Source organism: Lepidochelys olivacea (genome assembly GCF_965140295.1).
Source record: "Lepidochelys olivacea isolate rLepOli2 genome assembly, chromosome: 2".
NCBI lineage: Eukaryota > Metazoa > Chordata > Testudines > Cheloniidae > Lepidochelys > Lepidochelys olivacea.
Genome location: NC_140412.1, coordinates 16,049,300 through 16,066,678, shown reverse-complemented (window position 1 = coordinate 16,066,678; position 17,379 = coordinate 16,049,300). Strand labels below are relative to the sequence as shown.

The 17,379-nt window shown below is 43.2% G+C and overlaps 1 protein-coding gene across 1 annotated transcript in view; it reads right to left on the bottom strand.

Annotated features, from left to right (window-relative positions):
- Window positions 1-17,379, bottom strand: part of NDRG1 (N-myc downstream regulated 1) — a 65,471-nt gene that overhangs the window by 11,832 nt on the left and 36,260 nt on the right. The window contains exons 4-9 of the mRNA XM_084618711.1: window positions 17,125-17,230; window positions 11,381-11,501; window positions 7,407-7,469; window positions 5,950-6,010; window positions 5,446-5,532; window positions 826-882 (exon numbers count right to left, since the gene is read on the bottom strand). Of these exons, the coding sequence (XP_084474837.1) occupies window positions 826-882; window positions 5,446-5,532; window positions 5,950-6,010; window positions 7,407-7,469; window positions 11,381-11,501; window positions 17,125-17,230 (495 nt within the window). The remainder of the gene's footprint in view (window positions 1-825; window positions 883-5,445; window positions 5,533-5,949; window positions 6,011-7,406; window positions 7,470-11,380; window positions 11,502-17,124; window positions 17,231-17,379) is intronic.

Below are 17,379 nucleotides of genomic sequence, written 5' to 3'. Positions count from 1 at the left end.
CAAAACTAAGCTCAATTCTGCAAGACAAGAGCAAGCAGCAAAGCTTCAAGGTCTTTAAAAACTGCAGTCTTTGAAAGTTAGTACTTTAAGAGTCACTCTACACAAGCCTTAGAAAATAGAGCATCTGACATTAAGGTAGGCACAAAAAAAAGCTTAGTTTATACCAGTAACTTGTTTTCTGGATTTAGGAATTGTGGTGCCAAAATACAGCAGGAGCGCTCTTATCAGGAGCCAAAACAATAAGCTGTATTGTACTATCAATGTTTAGAGTAGAAATTGCCACTGAAATCAGTGAGTTGTGCTTAGAACTTGACAATGATATTTAGTTCACCAATTTAACAAGCAATTAAATCTCTCCACTATGGCTATATGCAGCCTTTCATACACTGCATATCAAACTTCAGTGATAGGGGAAGTTGCACCTGGAAACATTTGAATTTAAAATGTTGCGTTTCAACCACAAACTATTCACAAGTTATAGCTTGTGTTTCAGTTTGGGGTATTTTAAAATTGTACAAAAAGTACAAGTTTTCAAATGTTTGAAGGATGATACACTAGCATCACTGGGCGCAGTGGCGCGCACCTGTATTCCCAGCTACCTGGGAGGCTGAGGCTGGCAGATTGCTTGAGCTCAGTAGTTCTGGGCTGCAGTGTGCTATGCCAATCAGGTGTCCATTGCCACTGACAGCCTGGCCAGCAGGCAGCTGAAGGAATGGCTAAAACATGAATGATGTGTTATGATCAGTGCTGGACCAATCGATCAAGGTGACATTAGCTTTCCCCACAATACGAGAGCTAAATAAGTGGAGCCTCAAAGTAGCTTACCTTCCCAAAAAGATGTGAAATGACCATATCTGGAAGGGCATGAGCCCATCCTGAAATCTAAACAGTGAGAAACAGTTAAACAAGAGTCATTGACCAGCATAATCCAAAGGAAGATTTTTCAGCTAGAAGTGCTAGCTCTCCCAGGATTAGGTCAGATATTTACACTAGTTACTAGTAATCATGTCAGAGGGCACTACAAGTGCCAGTAGCACAAACCACACTGGAAAAGTGCCCACAGGATAGAACTCTTGGAATATCCTTGCAGTTTACTTAGTGTGAGCATATAAGCATCATAGTGAATGCACAGTAGATGGAGGAAAGAATGCCCCATACTCATGTAATCATTCCTTCTTAGAACTTCGTTTACGAACAGCCCACAAACAGCTAGGCCAAAAATTCTACCTTTAGGACAAACCACCTGCATCTGGATAGCGTTCCTACATTGGTACCCAACACATGTGCAGTAGTAGTTCCCAGAACAAATGCAAATAAGTTTTGAAAGGAGCCAAATCCAATGATACCACCGTGAGGCTCAGTGATTCTGAATGAGTGTTGAGAGAAGCACGGGGAATGGGACACAAGAATTTAAGTGAGCCAAGGCTATTGGGTGAGGTGATCACCTATTTTGCAGGCCAGTTAGCCCATCTTTATAAGTAGCTTTTCAGTCCCTCCCAGGTCAAGTAACGTTTGTTAATCCAGTAAAGCCCCTCTTCTGTTGTTAAACCAAGGAGGTAAATATCTCAATCTTATGAGAGACTATCCTACACCCCGCCCCCCCCATCTCTGGAACCAGAGCACATTTTGTCATGGCATTACAAGGTGTGCCTTGATTTGCTCAATTCAGGACTTGGCAGACAAGTTGTTTAGCCTAGAAATACCAGAGTTTTTGTAACTTCCTCCATTTATCCATTGGAAGTTCTATATGCAGAGACTTAGAGCCACCCACCTGTTTTCTGGGGTGCAAGTATGCCCAAACACTTAATATGAACATGTTACAAACATGTCCAAAAACCATGCATCTTGTCCAGTATTAGCTTGTACATACCATTTTTAGGCTTGCATTGTTCACTCATTTAAACGTTAGACCTTGAAGCTTAAGGTCCTTAGTATCCCTTAGTCTTTAGATTAAAATGTGGTCAGAAGATGCATGAAGATTATTATGCATTTTACTGCACAGAGGTGTCACTTCTAAGACAGTGACACATTCTTGATGATCCTGTGTCATAACCCTCCTGGCTATTGCAGTTAATTAATGCATTTTTCCCTGATGCCCTTAACATTTTTGAAACATGTACTTTTCCTAATTTTCAATGCCCTAGCTCACATTATGGATTTCTGGTTGGCAGGCAAAGCTATGGGCAAAGAAGTGGTTACTTACCTGTAGCTGAAGGTTCTTTGAGATGTGTGATCCCTATCTGTATTCCACTGAGGGTTTACACATGAACACGCATCTTGAGCTGGAGAATTTGAAAGTAGTAGTCTGTTGGTCTGTGCATGCACCCTTGCTTTACCTCCTGGTTTCAACTGAGGTAATAAAGAGCAAAGCAGACTGACTGGACCTCCTGTTCCTTCTCCACAGCAAACTGAACAGATCCGCAGCAGAGGGGAAGAAGGGTGGGAAGTGGAACTGCACATCTCAAAGAACCTCCGGTTACAGGTAAGTAACTGCATCTTCTTTGATTGAGGGTCCCCATTGTATTCCACAGAGGGTGATTAACAAGCAGTACCTAATTCAGAGGAGGGTGCGAGGAAGAGGATGGAACAGTGGACAGGAAGACAGTCACGCCAAATGAGGCATCTGTGACAGAGTCTTGTGCCAAGGAGTAATGCATAGCTAAGGAATGTACTACCCTACATAACTGGAAGCAACACATTGTGCAGGGCGGCTGTAGTTGATGCTTGCACTCTTGTGGAATGGGCTCTCACCCCAACAGGTGGAGGCAATCCCAATAGCAAAGCAGAATGCATCCCAAAATCAATTTAGAAATCCTGTGTGGAGATTGCCTGCCCCTTAATTATTCCAGCTATAGCAACAGTCTAGGAGGTTTCCTGATTAGTCTCTTCCTCTGCATGTAAAAGGCCAAGGTCCTGCAACATCAAGGGAGTGAAGGTGCTGCTCCTCTGATGAGGTGTGAAGGAAGTAGGTAAGTGTATGGGTTGGTTGAGATAAAACCAGGCAACAACCTTGGCCCTGAACCTGCAACCCAGGTTTCTACCAGAAGGGTCCACGGTCCTTCTGTTCTGGTCAATACTTGCCTATCCCTCATTGGCCACACGGCATGTACATCACAGCCTTTCTTGCTTCTGCCTTTGCAGTCTTCAGCTGTGGCTCCAGAGTCTATCCACGCATGTGTCTCCCCTCCCCCCAAAGTACTCTCCACCCTCCAGTGGTGGATAGACCTGGGGCAGATTTGCGCCAGAATTCCATTCTTCCAACACTTCACAGATGCATCATTTGCTAGATGGGGTGAGCACATGACGCAAGGGACTTGGATCTCAGGAATCCAGAAGGCACATCAACATTCTGGAGTGCTGGGCACTATGGACAGCATGTCTCTCCTCCATTCTTTCCCATCATGTTCTCATTGTGTCTGACACCACCGTTTATTACAAACAGACAAGAAAGCACAAGATCAACCGTACTCAGTGTAGAAGCAGTTCATCCGTGGGACTAATGCATTGCCCACAAGATCCTGTTGTCCCCAGCCTATCTTCATGTACCACAGGCAGCACTGATGTTTGTTCATGTACAGAGAAGAATGTAGGCAGGAGATGCAGATCTTGAACCCAGGCATAATCCAGTTTCCAGGCATAGGGACTGGTAAATGGATTCCCCAAAGTCTCTCTCCTAAAAGCTACTACTATACACTAAAAACAGCAAAACCAAGAAAAACTACATGCAATTTTAAAACGGGTTGGGGTGTTTTTTTAAAGTGTGTCAGACAAGAGGACACTAACAGCTCCTACTCAGACAACAAGGCAGTGAGAAGGAACTGGAGGCATGGTCAATCCACCCCAGTTTATCACCTTGGTCAAAACCATGAGGTGAAGACAGGGTGCAAACCAATGGACACTACTACTTTCAAATTCTCTGGCTCCGGACACATGGCATGCATGCTGTGATGGGGCAAGGCCAGATGGCTATAGAAAAGTAAAGTAGTGGGAGAAATATATTAGCTCCAGGCTAAACAAATCCCTGGTACCAGGATAAGTGAAATGGAAGCTGCTCCAGGTCAATTAAGACACCTGGGGCCAATTGAGAACTTTCCAGAAGGCAGGGAGAAGGCTAGGTTGATTGGGACACCTGAAGCCAATCAGGGGCTGGCTGAAACTAGTTAAAAGCCTCCCAGTTAGTCAGGTGGGTGTGCATGTCAGGAGCTGTGGGAGGAAGTTGTGGTGTTGGAGAGGCTGAGTAGTACACACCATATCAGGCACAAGGAAGGAGGCCCTGAGGTAAGGGTGAAGTGGAGCTTGAGGAAGTGAGGGCTGCTGTGGGGAAAGTAGCCCAGGGAATTGTACATGTCATGTTTCTGAAAGGGTCAGCTACCATAGCTGATACTATTAGGGTCTCTGGGCTGGAGCCCAGAGTAGAGGGTGGGCCTGGGCTCCCCTGACTTTGCCCCCTGATTAATCACTGAGACTAGGAGAGAGAGAGACTGCAAGGAAGGATAACTTCTCACCTCCCTCGCTTGGTTATGATGAAAATGGCTCAGTAGACTGACCCTTGTCTCTAGAGAGAAGGGTTATGTGGAGGGTCACAGTGAGCCTCTGAGGCTAGTGAAATCTGCCAGGAAACACAGGACCCATGGAGGCAAGGACAAAGCTTTGTAACAATGCATAAACCTGCTAGTGGAATATAGATAGGGACCATCACTTGAAAGATGGAAAACTATGTACTGCACTAGCTTGTACAATGAAATTGTTTCCAGATCTAGACCTCAACAAAAGCATTTACAATAAATTGACAGCTACAGTACAATGGCACTGCTGGGTACAGCTACAGCAGTGGTCACCAACTGGTCTATTGCACTCAATTGGTCAATCCTAGAGGAACTCCCAGTTGATTGCAATCTCTGGCAGTGCAGTGTGGCTGCTGCTAAGGCAGGCTCCCTGCCTGTTCCCAGCCCCATGCCGCTCCTGGAAGTGGCCAGTGTGGCCCTGCAACCCCCTGCCCCAGCCTGGAGCTCCCTTCTGCACCCCAACCCCCAGGCTCAGCCCAGAGCCCCCTCCCACACTGTGAACCCCTTAGCCCCAGCCCAGAGCCTGCACTCCCTCCCAAACCCCTACCCCAGTGAAAGTGAGGGGGGAAATGGAGTGAGTGGGGCAGGGTAGATCCTGGGTTGCCCTTAAATTCCAAAAGTGATCTTGGTCATAAAAGGGTTGGAGACCACTGAGCTATACTTTATCAACCCTACAGGAAGTACTCCAGTTAAAACTGAGGAATGGAACCAAAAGCAATTATCCTTTAATATTGCAGCCACAATTTTAATAAGGGAATACAAACTGAAAAAAGCTTAGCTAAAATCTGATGTGACATTTTAAGAGCCCATTGTTCAAGTGCAAACCTTTTTAAAAAAAACCAACCAGCCAGATTGCATGTGATTTAAAAAAAAGGTTTACCTTAGTTGCTGCCCAGTCCATCCATCCTTCAGCACAAGGGTTTACATTGATGAGAACTAGTCCTTCCACCATTTCTGGATTGTTCAGCTGCAATTTAGGAAATCATGTGAACATGCAAGTCACCAGATATATAACAGTACAGAGTTTAAATTAGAGGGATAATCATTTTGGGGCAGGGCATTGGGAAGTATAATTTTATCATGTGAAAGAGAGAAGCTTTGTCTTTATTATCAAAGTTGTCCAGCCAAATTACTTTGAGTATTTAACTTCTTCACTTTAATGGGAATTCTCTACCTTAAATGTAAGAAACCACCATCCACAAGTTAACTGGGTAGAGCCCTGGGTTTAACAGATCTAATCTTTTGAATTAGCCATCCTGCAGATAATGTTATTTCACTTTAAAAACTTGACTGCTTAAATAAGTGGGTATGGCAGGGTAGGAAGTATTTACATAGGCTACAGGGGTCATGTAGGTTAGCTTCAAGGCAGCTCCATGAAACTTACAGCAAACCTAGTTAAGATGTAGGCACCAGCTCCAGTTCCCATTCCAATAACACTTTTCAGCCTATACAGAGCAGTTATGTGCAACAAAACAAAAAAGTGTGTCAGTAAAAGTGCACTGAAACAAACAAGTTCCATCCAACCAATTTCTCCCTTTTAGGTAAGACCTCCTACATGCCAGTTCATGATTATATAGCTGGTCAGCAGCTGGTGTAAATGGTCACAACTGCATTGACTTCAGTGGGGCTTTGAAAATGTACAACAGATCTGCTCCTAACAGTTAGCAAAGTAACTTAGTGCTCTCTTGGTTTCAGCTAAATAGTTATATTCATGGGACATCTGTCCATCTGCATTCTAGTAATAGTGACAGTTACAGTATTTCTTTACAGAAATATACTGGGTGAGCTATAGTATTCTGATTCTGGAAGGGAAATCAGCTGCCCTGATTTGCAAGATTTCCCTGGCAAATACCAAGTGCTGAAATAGCTACGGCTTATTTTAAACAGCCTCCTATCATGACTATGGGACAATGTCACCCCAATCTTTTCTTTCTTCAGCAGTGAAAGTGAAAGGCTGTTATGCCAGTTATCAGGCAATACATAAGTTACCAGAATACACTGAACTGAAACTAGTCTTATGAATAACTTGAACAGCATATACCAATAAGGTACGAATAGTACCAATTTCAGTACAGTGCAAATTAAAGCATTTTACTACAGTAGAAGGGGAGAAAAATTAGTACAAAACAAGTCATACAATATTTTAATAAAAACATGACAAGAGACTGGTGTACTCTAAATCAGTGACATTAAGAAGTGGGAAAAAAAATATATATACCAAACAGGCTTGTTTAACATTTATCTGAATTCAAATTAGAATGTCTTGCTCTGAGAGGCTAGATGCTAGAAATTTAGTGATTCAGAGTCTTACACTGAACTATTGACACATTTGAGGACATTAAATTTTCAAGATGACAACTTTATCACTGTTGGAGCAGGGAAAGAGTAAGACAAAAGGAGTACTGTCCAAGTTTCTGCAATAAGTAGTCTGCACCATGAACAATTTAAAATTAAACTAAATGAGAAGTCTACCCAGAGAAAAATTTGAAATAAATAGTTTGCAAATTTTTTGAACAAGCAATAACTGAACAAGACTTCTCAAAACAAGGAAAAGTGCCAGTAAAACTTACTACTTTTAGAAAAAAAGGACAAGTGCAATATAGGGAATAAGGTGGAAATTAAAAAGAATGACAGTGAATCAATCTTTCTAAAAAGGACTTATGAAGAGTTGGGACAAAAATTGAGAAGCAGCACATGAAAATTTGAGTTTAGAAGCTGGACACATTCTCCCAAAAGTTAGGTGAACTTGCTTATCCATTCAGTACACCACATGCTGAAGAAACTGTCAGAACACCAGAGACCAAAATGGAGGCTGAATGACAAGTATACAACTCTACTTACCCAAACTGTTTTAGGATCCCAGGGAGCATTTCTGCCAGCTGATCCATGGAGGGATACATGTATCTACAGGGAAAAAAGGTATTGGTAAAATTTGTAATTACCCACCAGTAGGGTTTCATCCACTGGATCAGATGGACATTTAAGACTAAAGTAAAAAGATGTAGGTGTTATAGATGTAATACTTTGCACTTCTGGCTCAATTCAGGCAAAGATCTGAAAGTGATTTTACAAAAAATAATTAAGCCTTGGCACTGGTACAATGGAGAAGTCATTTTGCACTTCTGGCTCAATTCAGGCAAAGATCTGAAAGTGATTTTACAAAAAATAATTAAGCCTTGGCACTGGTACAATGGAGAAGTCATTTTGCACTTCTGACTCAATTCAGGCAAAGATCTGAAAGTGATTTTACAAAAAATAATTAAGCCTTGGCACTGGTACAATGGAGAAGTCATTTTGCAAATGGGGTAAGTAGGGCTGGCAGGAAAGTTACATTTCATTAAAAAATTAAGTTTTATTTGTTTTTGTTCATATATGGAACCAAAGCCATCATGAGTTTTTGTAAAACACAACCTGGTGGTTGGGGCACTCACTCAGGACATGGGAGACCCAGGTTCACATCCCTGCTCTGCCTGATTTGGAGCAGAGAGACACAGCCCAGACAAGTACCTTAACCATCAGGCTATAGCAGCAGTTTCTCCATCTCTGCAGTTGCAGCCATTCCCCTCTGTGGAAATAAAATACTCACTGGCCCAGAGAAACTGACTGTATAGCCCAGGGGCTAGGGCACTTCACCTGGGTTGCAGGAATTAAGTAGAGCCAGGATTTAAACTTGGATCCCCCACATCCCAGGTAAGTGCCTTAACCACCAGACTACTGGTTATTGTACTCCTCCCCCCTACCCAGATCCTGGCTGATCTGTATTCGCAAAACATTTCAGTTTCAACAAAACTGCATTTTGATAGAAAAAAGTTTAGTAAAAATTTGACCACCAACTCTCAAGGTAAGTGACTTGCCTAATGCCACTAGTTTTGTGGCAGGAGCAATTAAATTCAGAACTCTTGACTCAGTCTTGTTGGTCATTAGATGCTTCTTCAGAAAGGAGGCTGGTCATTGACTTTAGGCAGTAAAAAAAACAAACCAAACTCACTCCCCCTTTAGATCTGAAATACAAATTTTGTACCAGTCAGTCATTCATCACATGCAATCTTAACTATGGAACTGTTGTGACACCTCCAAAAATGCACGCACACACACACAGCTGAGTTTAGTGATCTCAGGATTCACTGGGCTCAGCTTCCAGATCTGCCAATACTTCAGTACTTTCCTATCTTGTAGAAGTGCTGCAAGTGTTAACATCTGTTTCAGAAAAAAATTACTTCTAAACACTTGCAGGGAGGGCACCAACCCCCCCACCCCGAACTAGAAGTGGTTTACAAGTAATTCATATTGGGGAAACTAATAACTCTGTTCAAGAAGTCACCCACAAAGGAATATGCCTAAAACCAAAAAGTATAATTGTTCACCTGGAGTTTGAAGCAAAACTGCTGTCTATGTGCTGGGAGAAAAAGTGGTGCAAGATGAACTACTGCTACTGGTTCAGCTTACAGAGTATATTTCAGAAAAAGTTTTATTTTTATGTAAATTTTTCCACATTGTTTAACAAGCCTAAAGCATCAGAAAAAAAACAGTAGGAAACAAACAAAAATGTACCCTGAAATCCCACCATGCAGTGAATAGGCTGGAGAAGTTTAAGGGTCAAATTCACTGTTGATAGAAATTGGTGCTCTATTAAAAGTCAGTAGAACTATGCCAGCTTGTCCCCAAGGGTTTTAAATAAGCCCTTTTGCCTTAACTGTGCTTCATTATTAGCATTAACCTATGGCAATGCTAACAGTCAGCTTGTCTATTGAGTGTCTAAGAGAATCAGCTAAATGACTAGCTGGGCAATACTTTGGGAACTAACTCATTACTAACTGGCCAGAATTTTAATACCTTGAAGTACTGTTCCCTACAAGGGCAATACTACAGGACTTTTATAGAATGTGTCCAAGTGGATTTTGTTTTGGAATCCAAGAAATATCCCACCAGAGTAGATGTTACTGGGGTAAGCAAATAAAGCCCTTGCTGGCTAGTGTTCAATAACTAATGAGCCTCTCAAAAACACTAGGCAGAAAAACCAGTTCTCCTGTGAAGTGTCTACTTTCATCCATTATCAATTTCCTTGAGGTGAAGCTATGTTGGGTCATGAAAGAGGTTTTGTATATTGGGCAAGAGAGGAACGGTATTTGGCTTCCTACTTCCCCTTTAGCCACAAGCCCCCACTGGCACTTAACTGTAGGTTAGAACTAGATTTAAAAGTTTTGAACAAAGGAGGCTGTCTCAGTGATGCCAACTGGGGGAAAAAGGAGGAATGCCACCATCCCTGCCCTCCTACCCACCTGGTTTTTGCACTTGCTCAAAGTTCTATAGGCCATGACCTGACCACTTTTAAGAAGAACCATGCTTAATACAATTGCTGCTGGAGCATTACTCTGGCCACATGGTTGTAATGTCACTGAAATTTGACCTGCCATTCCTCTGTACTGACAGGAGGGGCAGCCAGGCCAAATTTTAGTAGGTGGCATTGCAAACTGGCTAATGGGGTTGCAATGCCACTCAAAGTTGGCCAAGCTGCCCCAGATAAAGTGGCAGCTGAGCCAAAGTTTGTTGCAACCTAGCATACAAAGTGTTCCAGTACAGCAGCATGCAGGGGAGTCCAGAGAACTCAACTCCTGGTGGCACTGGCTCACACAGAGTAAGAGAGGAGACTTCCTGGTTGAGAGAGACAAGGGTCTCTGCAAGGAGATTGGAAGGAGGGATGAGCAGGGACCAGAATGGGGTCCCGGACAGGGAGACTGGCTAGAATTTGCCACCCCACTCCAACAGTGAGAAATGTATGAATTGACACCACACTGCTATCTCTACCCACTTTGGACTAGAAAACAAAAAAAAAAAATGTGCATTTGTAAAAAAAGTGTTTTCAACTATTTCTGCCAACATGGTTTAAGAACATATGTACAGAAGACAAACTGGCACAGGTGAAGAATCTAATCCAGTGGTCCTGCCAGAGACTGAAGGGACATTCCTGACAGGCCACTCAAAATGACAGCAAGCACCAAAGAGAGAAGATACTCTACAACATGTACAAATTGCATTTGTTTCCTAATTGCATTTGTTTCCTAACTAGTGAAAGCAAGAACACTGTTGGCTGTGGTACATGTAGTCTTTTCAGTAATGTCAGCGAGGGGTGTGATGGGGGAGGAGGGAGAAGAGAACCACCATTTCTATACTGGCAAAAGCCCTAGTGTAGATAAAGTTGTCCTGCCAGGTACCCTTGCTTTGTTAATATACCGGATTTCACTCAAACAGGCGTGAACTAGCAAGCTTAGACTAGGCCTTTGTCTATGAAGCCACAAACTCCAAGGTGTTTTTTTTTATTATTATTAAGTCTGTTATAGGAAATGGGCAACGTTAGTGGTTAGGTTGCTTTGAAGCACAAAATCCACAAGACTGAGTAGATGAGACAGCTATTGCACCAAGAAGTACACTGAATTCACACAAGGCCAGATTATCAGATGCTCTAAAAAAAATCTGTGTTGCTTCAGTTACATCAGTGGAGCTATGTCAGTTTATGCCAGCTGAGAATCTGGCCCACAATCTTTTCCAACAAGACTTCACACAGCTTAAAAGTAAGGGATCTAGCCCAACTTCCATAACATGGGTAAAAGCTCATTAATTAGTACTATTATACCTAGCTCTTACACAGTACAACTCTTACTTCATTTGCCCATTTCCCTTTGCCTGTTGGCAACTCCTCCTATATCATGTTGATTATCCAAAATACATCTTAATTTAAGGCAATCCAGTCTTGAGACACACACTTCGGCCAAGATAATCCATGCAAGCACCAAGATCTTTCCCCAGCTCCAACTCACCCAGCTGGGAAAGATGCTGCTCCATCTTGTTGCCCTGGTGCATCCACATGACAGACTGCGAAATGTTGTGTTATTTCTTGCATATCTTCAAAGTTGAAGAGGGGGTTGAAGCAAGTTTTGTCTTAGAGGGAAAAAGAATGTAACAGTCATTAAGATGAAAGACTGAATGGCTTACACAGTTGTAATGCAGACACCACAAGAAACTGCAATTTGAGAGTTTGTACAAGTATTTTAGTCTGCATTTCTTTAAGTTTGAGATAAATGGTGTTACTTTACTACTTTAACACCTTGAGGCAGAAAGCTGAACAGTTCCCAAGAAATTCTCATGTAAGTAGTTAAATTCTGGCACTCGGTCAAAATTTGTGGCAGACCAAAGTCTCAAGGAAATTCCTGACATGAAAGTTAAACTAGAAGTCAGGTGGGGCAGAAGCATTTATCCCAGGATTTGTTTAAAAACAAAAAATTTCCATTTTACTTCAGTCATCTTAGAGTTATAATAAAAGTGAAAGAAAGCAAATCCAAAGTAGAGCTGACAGTCAATTATCTTTTTGCAGAGTTCTCTTGTCCTTATCTCCAAGGACTGCAAGTTACACCATGCTAGTCTGAGGTTTCCTATGCTAGCTACAAGCAGAATACATTAAAATGAAAATGTTTTACAGGAATACTATGAAGCAGATTAGGCCTCAACATTTAGGGTTCTTTAGAAATATGAACTTCTCACTTTAAGATTTCAGCAGAAGCCTGTTTAAGGTTTATTCATTTCCTCCTGAACTTAAAACCCAATGCCAGCTGTATTGCACTAGGGTGAGACCCAGCAAGAAATAACCTATTTACACTGTTAAACATGAAAAGAAATTCAGAAGTTAGGAAATGCACCACAAATGGATAAGTTTTTTAATCCTTCCCTTGTTAAAATGCAAGGTAAGGAACAGCAAAGTTACTTAATCTTTTTTCTGCTATCAACCTCTAACATCACATGTAACTGAACTGAGTAGTTTTAGTATAAAATGTGATGAACAATAAAACTTTATAGCATAAAGACAGGTTTTTCTTCCTTCCTAGATAGAAATCTCAACTATTGTTAAGGCCAAGAGGCCACCTGTCCCTCCCTAATCCATGGAAAATACAAAATGAAGTATAGGGATACTTCTATCAAACTACCATGAAGAAATGAGTTACAATGGGCTTACTGATGGAAAGTAAACTCTTTGGAGCAGGGACCATGACTGTGTGTTTACACAGTTCAATGAATCCCTAATTCTACTTGTGGTAGTGCCTATGGGTCTAATAGTAAACATTAATAACTGAGTAAAGAAATGCCAAGTCTCGTGGAGTGAAAGTGGCAAAAACATATTTGGTATTAGATCTGATTTTTTGGTCTAACTGGCGTTATTAGATTGCATCTATACAAGATTAAATCATGCAGCACTGAGAAGAAACGTCACATTTTGTGCTGACGCCATTTCATCCATTGATTTATTCTGGTTTGAATCTATACAAAGTTCTAGATATCCTGACACATACATAGCTAAATAAATACTTAAACCCTCAGCAGCATTAGGACAAAATTCAAAAAAGGAGTCTTCCACAAGCTTCTTTTCATCCTTTTGTCATTTTGTGACGTATACCCTTTTCCTGCTCCAAAATCCCTATCAAGCACATGTTGGTGCATGGTCCTTGGAAGATTCCCAAATATAGGCTATTTTTGACCCAAAGGTCCTTCACCTTTTATCTAGAAAAATTTTGTTTATAGGTACAAGGATTATACAGGAGGGGGAAAATCTCTGCCGATGGGAAGGCATGAGATGCCCTGTCCTAGGCTTGGCGGTTCCACAACCGCCACTCCCAAGAGAAGGAGGCAGGTGGTGGTGGTCAGGGACTCTCTCCTCAGGGGGACTGAGTCATCTGCCACCCCGACCAGGAAAACTGAGAAGTCTGCTGCTTGCCAGGAACTAGGATTCACGATGTGACGGAGAGACTGCCAAGACTCATCAAGCCCTTGGATCGCTACCCTTTCCTGCTTCTCCACATGGGCACCAATGATACTGCCAAGAATGACCTTGAGCGGATCACTGCAGACTACGTGGCACCTCCAACTCCTTTATCCTTCTTCCCAGAGCAAGTAGTCTTCTCGTCCATCCTCCCCATGGAAGGAAAAGGCCTGGGTAGAGACTGTTGAATCGTGGAAGTCAATGAATGGCTACACAGGTGGTGTCAGAGAGAAGGCTTTGGATTCTTTGACCATGGGATGGTGTTCCAAGAAGGAGGAGTGCTAGGCAGAGACAGGTGCCAACTAATGGAGAGGGAAGAGCATCTTCGCTAGCAGGCTGGCTAACCTAGTGAGGAGGGCTTTAAACTAGGTTCACTGGGGGAAGGAGACCAAAGCCCTGAGGTAAGTGGGGAAGTGGGTTACTGGGAGGAAGCATGAGCAGGAGCATGCGAGAGGGCAGGGCTCCTGCCTCATACTGAGAAAGGGATGATCAGTGACTTCAAGTGCCTATATACAAATGGAAGAAGCCTGGGAAAGAAGCAGGGAGAACTGGAAGTCCTGGCAGTCAAGGAATGATGTGATTGGAACAACAGACTTGGTGGGATAACTCACATGACTGGAGTACTGTCATGGATGGATATCAACTGTTCAGGAAGGACAGGCAGGGCAGAAAAGGTGGGGGAGTTGCACTGTATGTAAGGGAATAGTATGACTGCTCAGAGCTCAAGTATGAAACTGCAGAAAAACCTGAGTCTCTGGATTAAGTTTAGAAGTGTGAGCAACAAGGGTGATGTTGTGGTGGGAGTCTGCCGGGAGACCACCGGACCAGGGGGATGAGGCTTTCTTCCGGCAACTCACAGAAGTTACTAGATCGCAGGCCCTGGTTCTCATGGGAGACTTCAATCACCCTGATATCTGCTGGGAGAGCAATACAGTGGTGCACAGACAATCCAGGAAGTTTTTGGGAAGTGTAGGGGACAATTTCCTGATGCAAGTGCTGGAGGAACCAACTAGGGGCAGAGCTCTTGACCTGCTACTCACAAACCAGGAAGAATTAATAGGGGAAGCTAAAGTGGATAGGTACCTGGGAGGCAGTGACCATAAGATGGTAGAGTTTAGGATCCTGACACAGGGAAGAAAGGAGAACAGCAGAATATGGACCCTAGACTTCAGAAAAGCAGACTGACTCCCTCAGGGAACTGATGGGCAGGATCCCTTGGGAGAACATGAGGAGGAAAGGAGTCCAGGAGAGCTGGCTGTATTTTAAAGAATCCTTATTGAGGTTACAGGGACAAACCATCCTGATGTGTAGAAAGAATAGTAAATATGGCAGGTGGCCAGCTTGGCTTAACTGTGAAATCCTTGCTGATCTTAAACACAAAAAAGAAGCTTACAAGAAGTGGAAAATTGGACAAATGACCAGGGAAGAGTATAAATATTGCTTGGGCATGCAGGAGTGAAATCAAGAAGACCAAATCACACCTGGAGTTGCAGCTAGCAAGAGCTGTTAACAGTAACAAGAAGGGTTTCTTCAGGTAGGTTAGCCACAAGAAGAAAGTCAAGGAAAGTATGGGCCCCTTACTGAATGAGGGAGGCAACCTAGTGACAGGATGTGGAAAAAGCTAATGTACTCAAAGCTTTTTTTGCCTCTGTCTTCATGAACAAGGTCAGCTCCCAGACTACTGCACTGGGCAGCACACCATGGGGAGGAGGTGACCAGCCCTCTATGGAGAAAGAAGTGGTTCGGTACTATTTAGAAAAGCTGGACGAGCACAAGTCTATGTGGCCAGATGCGCTGCATCCGAGAGTGCTAAAGGAGTTGGAGGATGTGATTGCAGAGCCATTGGCCATTATCTTTGAAAACTCATGGTGACTGGGAGAGGTCCTGGATGACTGGAAAAAAGCTAATGTAGTGTCCATCTTTAAAAAAGAGAAGGAGGAGGATTCTGGGAACTACAGGCCAGTCAGCCTCACCTAAGTCCCTGCAAAAATCATGGAGCAGGTCCTCAAGGAATCACTTCTGAAGCACTTAGAGGAGAGGAAAGTGATCAGGAACAGTCAGCATGGATTCACCAAGGGCAAGTCATGCTTGACTCATCTAATTGCCTTCTATGACAAGATAACTGGCTCTGTGGATGAGGGGAAGCAGTGGATGTGTTCCTTGATTTTAGCAAAGCTTTCGACAGGGTCTCCAACAGTATTCTTGCCAGCAAGTTAAAGGTGGATAGAAAGTTGGCTAGATTGTCAGGCTCAACGCGTAGCGATCAATGGCTCCATGTCTAGTTGGCAGCCAGTATCAAGTGGAGTGCCCCAAGGGTCGGTCCTCAGGCTGGTTTTGTTCAATATCTTCACGAATAATCTGAAGGATGGTGTGGATTGCACCCTCAGCAAGTTTGCAGAGGACACTAAACGGGGAGGAGAGGTAGATACGCTGGAGGGTAGGGATAGGATACAGAGGGCCCTAGACAAATTGGAGGATTGGGCCAAAAGAAATCTGATGAGGTTCAACAAGGACAAGCGCAGAGTCCTGCACTTAGGATGGAAGAATCCCATGCACTGCTACAGACTAGGGACCGAATGGCTCGGCAGCAGTTCTGCAGAAAAGGACCTAGGGGTTACAGTGGATGAGAAGCTGGATCTGAGTCAACAGTGTGCCCTTGTTGCCAAGAAGGCCAATGGCATTTTGGGCTGTATAAGTAGGGGCATTGCCAGCAGATAGAGGGATGTGATTGTTCCTCTCTATTTGAGATCGGTGAGGCCTCATCTGGAGTACTGTGTCCAGTTTTGGGCCCCACATTACAAGGATGTGGAAAAAAAATTGGAAAGCGTCCAGCAGAGGGCAACAAAAATTAGGGGACTGGAACACAAGACTTGAGGAGAGGCTGAGGGAACTGGGATTGTTTTGTCTGTGGAAGAGAAGAATGAGGGGGGATTTGATAGCTGCTTTCAACTACCTGAAAGGGGGTTCCAAAGAGGATGAATCTAGACTGTTCTCAGTGATAGCTGATGACAGAACAAGGAGTAATGGTCTCAAGTTGCAGTGGGGGAGGTTTAGATTAGATACTAGGAAAACTTTTTCACTAGGAGGGTGGTGAAACACTGGAATGCGTTACCTAGGCAGGTGGTGGAATCTCCTTCCCTAGAAGTTTTCAAGGTCAGGCTTGACAGAGCTCTGGCTAGGATGATTTAGTTGGGGATTGGTCCTGCTTTGAGCAGGGGGTTGGACTAGATGACCTCCTGAGGTCCCTTCCAACCCTGATATTCTAGGATCCTCAGAATTCAAGCCACTTTCTCCCTTAAAAACAGGGTATTAAGGAAATCATGTCTGAGAGGTAAGAGTGGCTCCACACATGCCAACAATTAGTCTTTTGATGCCATTTATCTTAGTGGAAAGCTGTCAAAGGGCACCACTTTCTGCTCCTATTTGCCTGCATTCAGGCTCATTTCCTTCCTCCTGACTGCCAGCTAGCCCAAAGTCTACCATGAACAAAATCTGGGCCCCTTGTTCCTCTGTACCTCCATATTGGTTTTATGGAATGGCTCATAGTTAAGACTGGGATGCAGCAAAGGCCAGTCTGGATCAACCTGCACTGATCAACAATTTATTGGCAAGCTGACACACCAAGATCCTAATTTTACCCCTGAAAACAAATGTGCTGCAAGGATCATGGCAGGATGTAAGTTAAAGAACCACAAAGTGATCAGCTGTTACAACAGCACAGTGATGGCCAGCTGTATGAAAGATCACACTTACGATTCAATCCAATATCATGGTATGTTAGGATGGCAGGCCTGTTTCCTTTGGGAGTCCCATACATAGTAACATGGACAGAGCCATGAAGGGTCTCAACATCTTGCTCCTGCAAATAAGAAACAAGTGATTACTTATTTAAATGCTTCACTCAGACACTAACTTGATCTTTTGCATCATGCACATCCAGCATAATTTGGACATCATTCAAAGTGAAAGGAAAAACAATAAGGAACTCATCACAGCAATATTCAGACT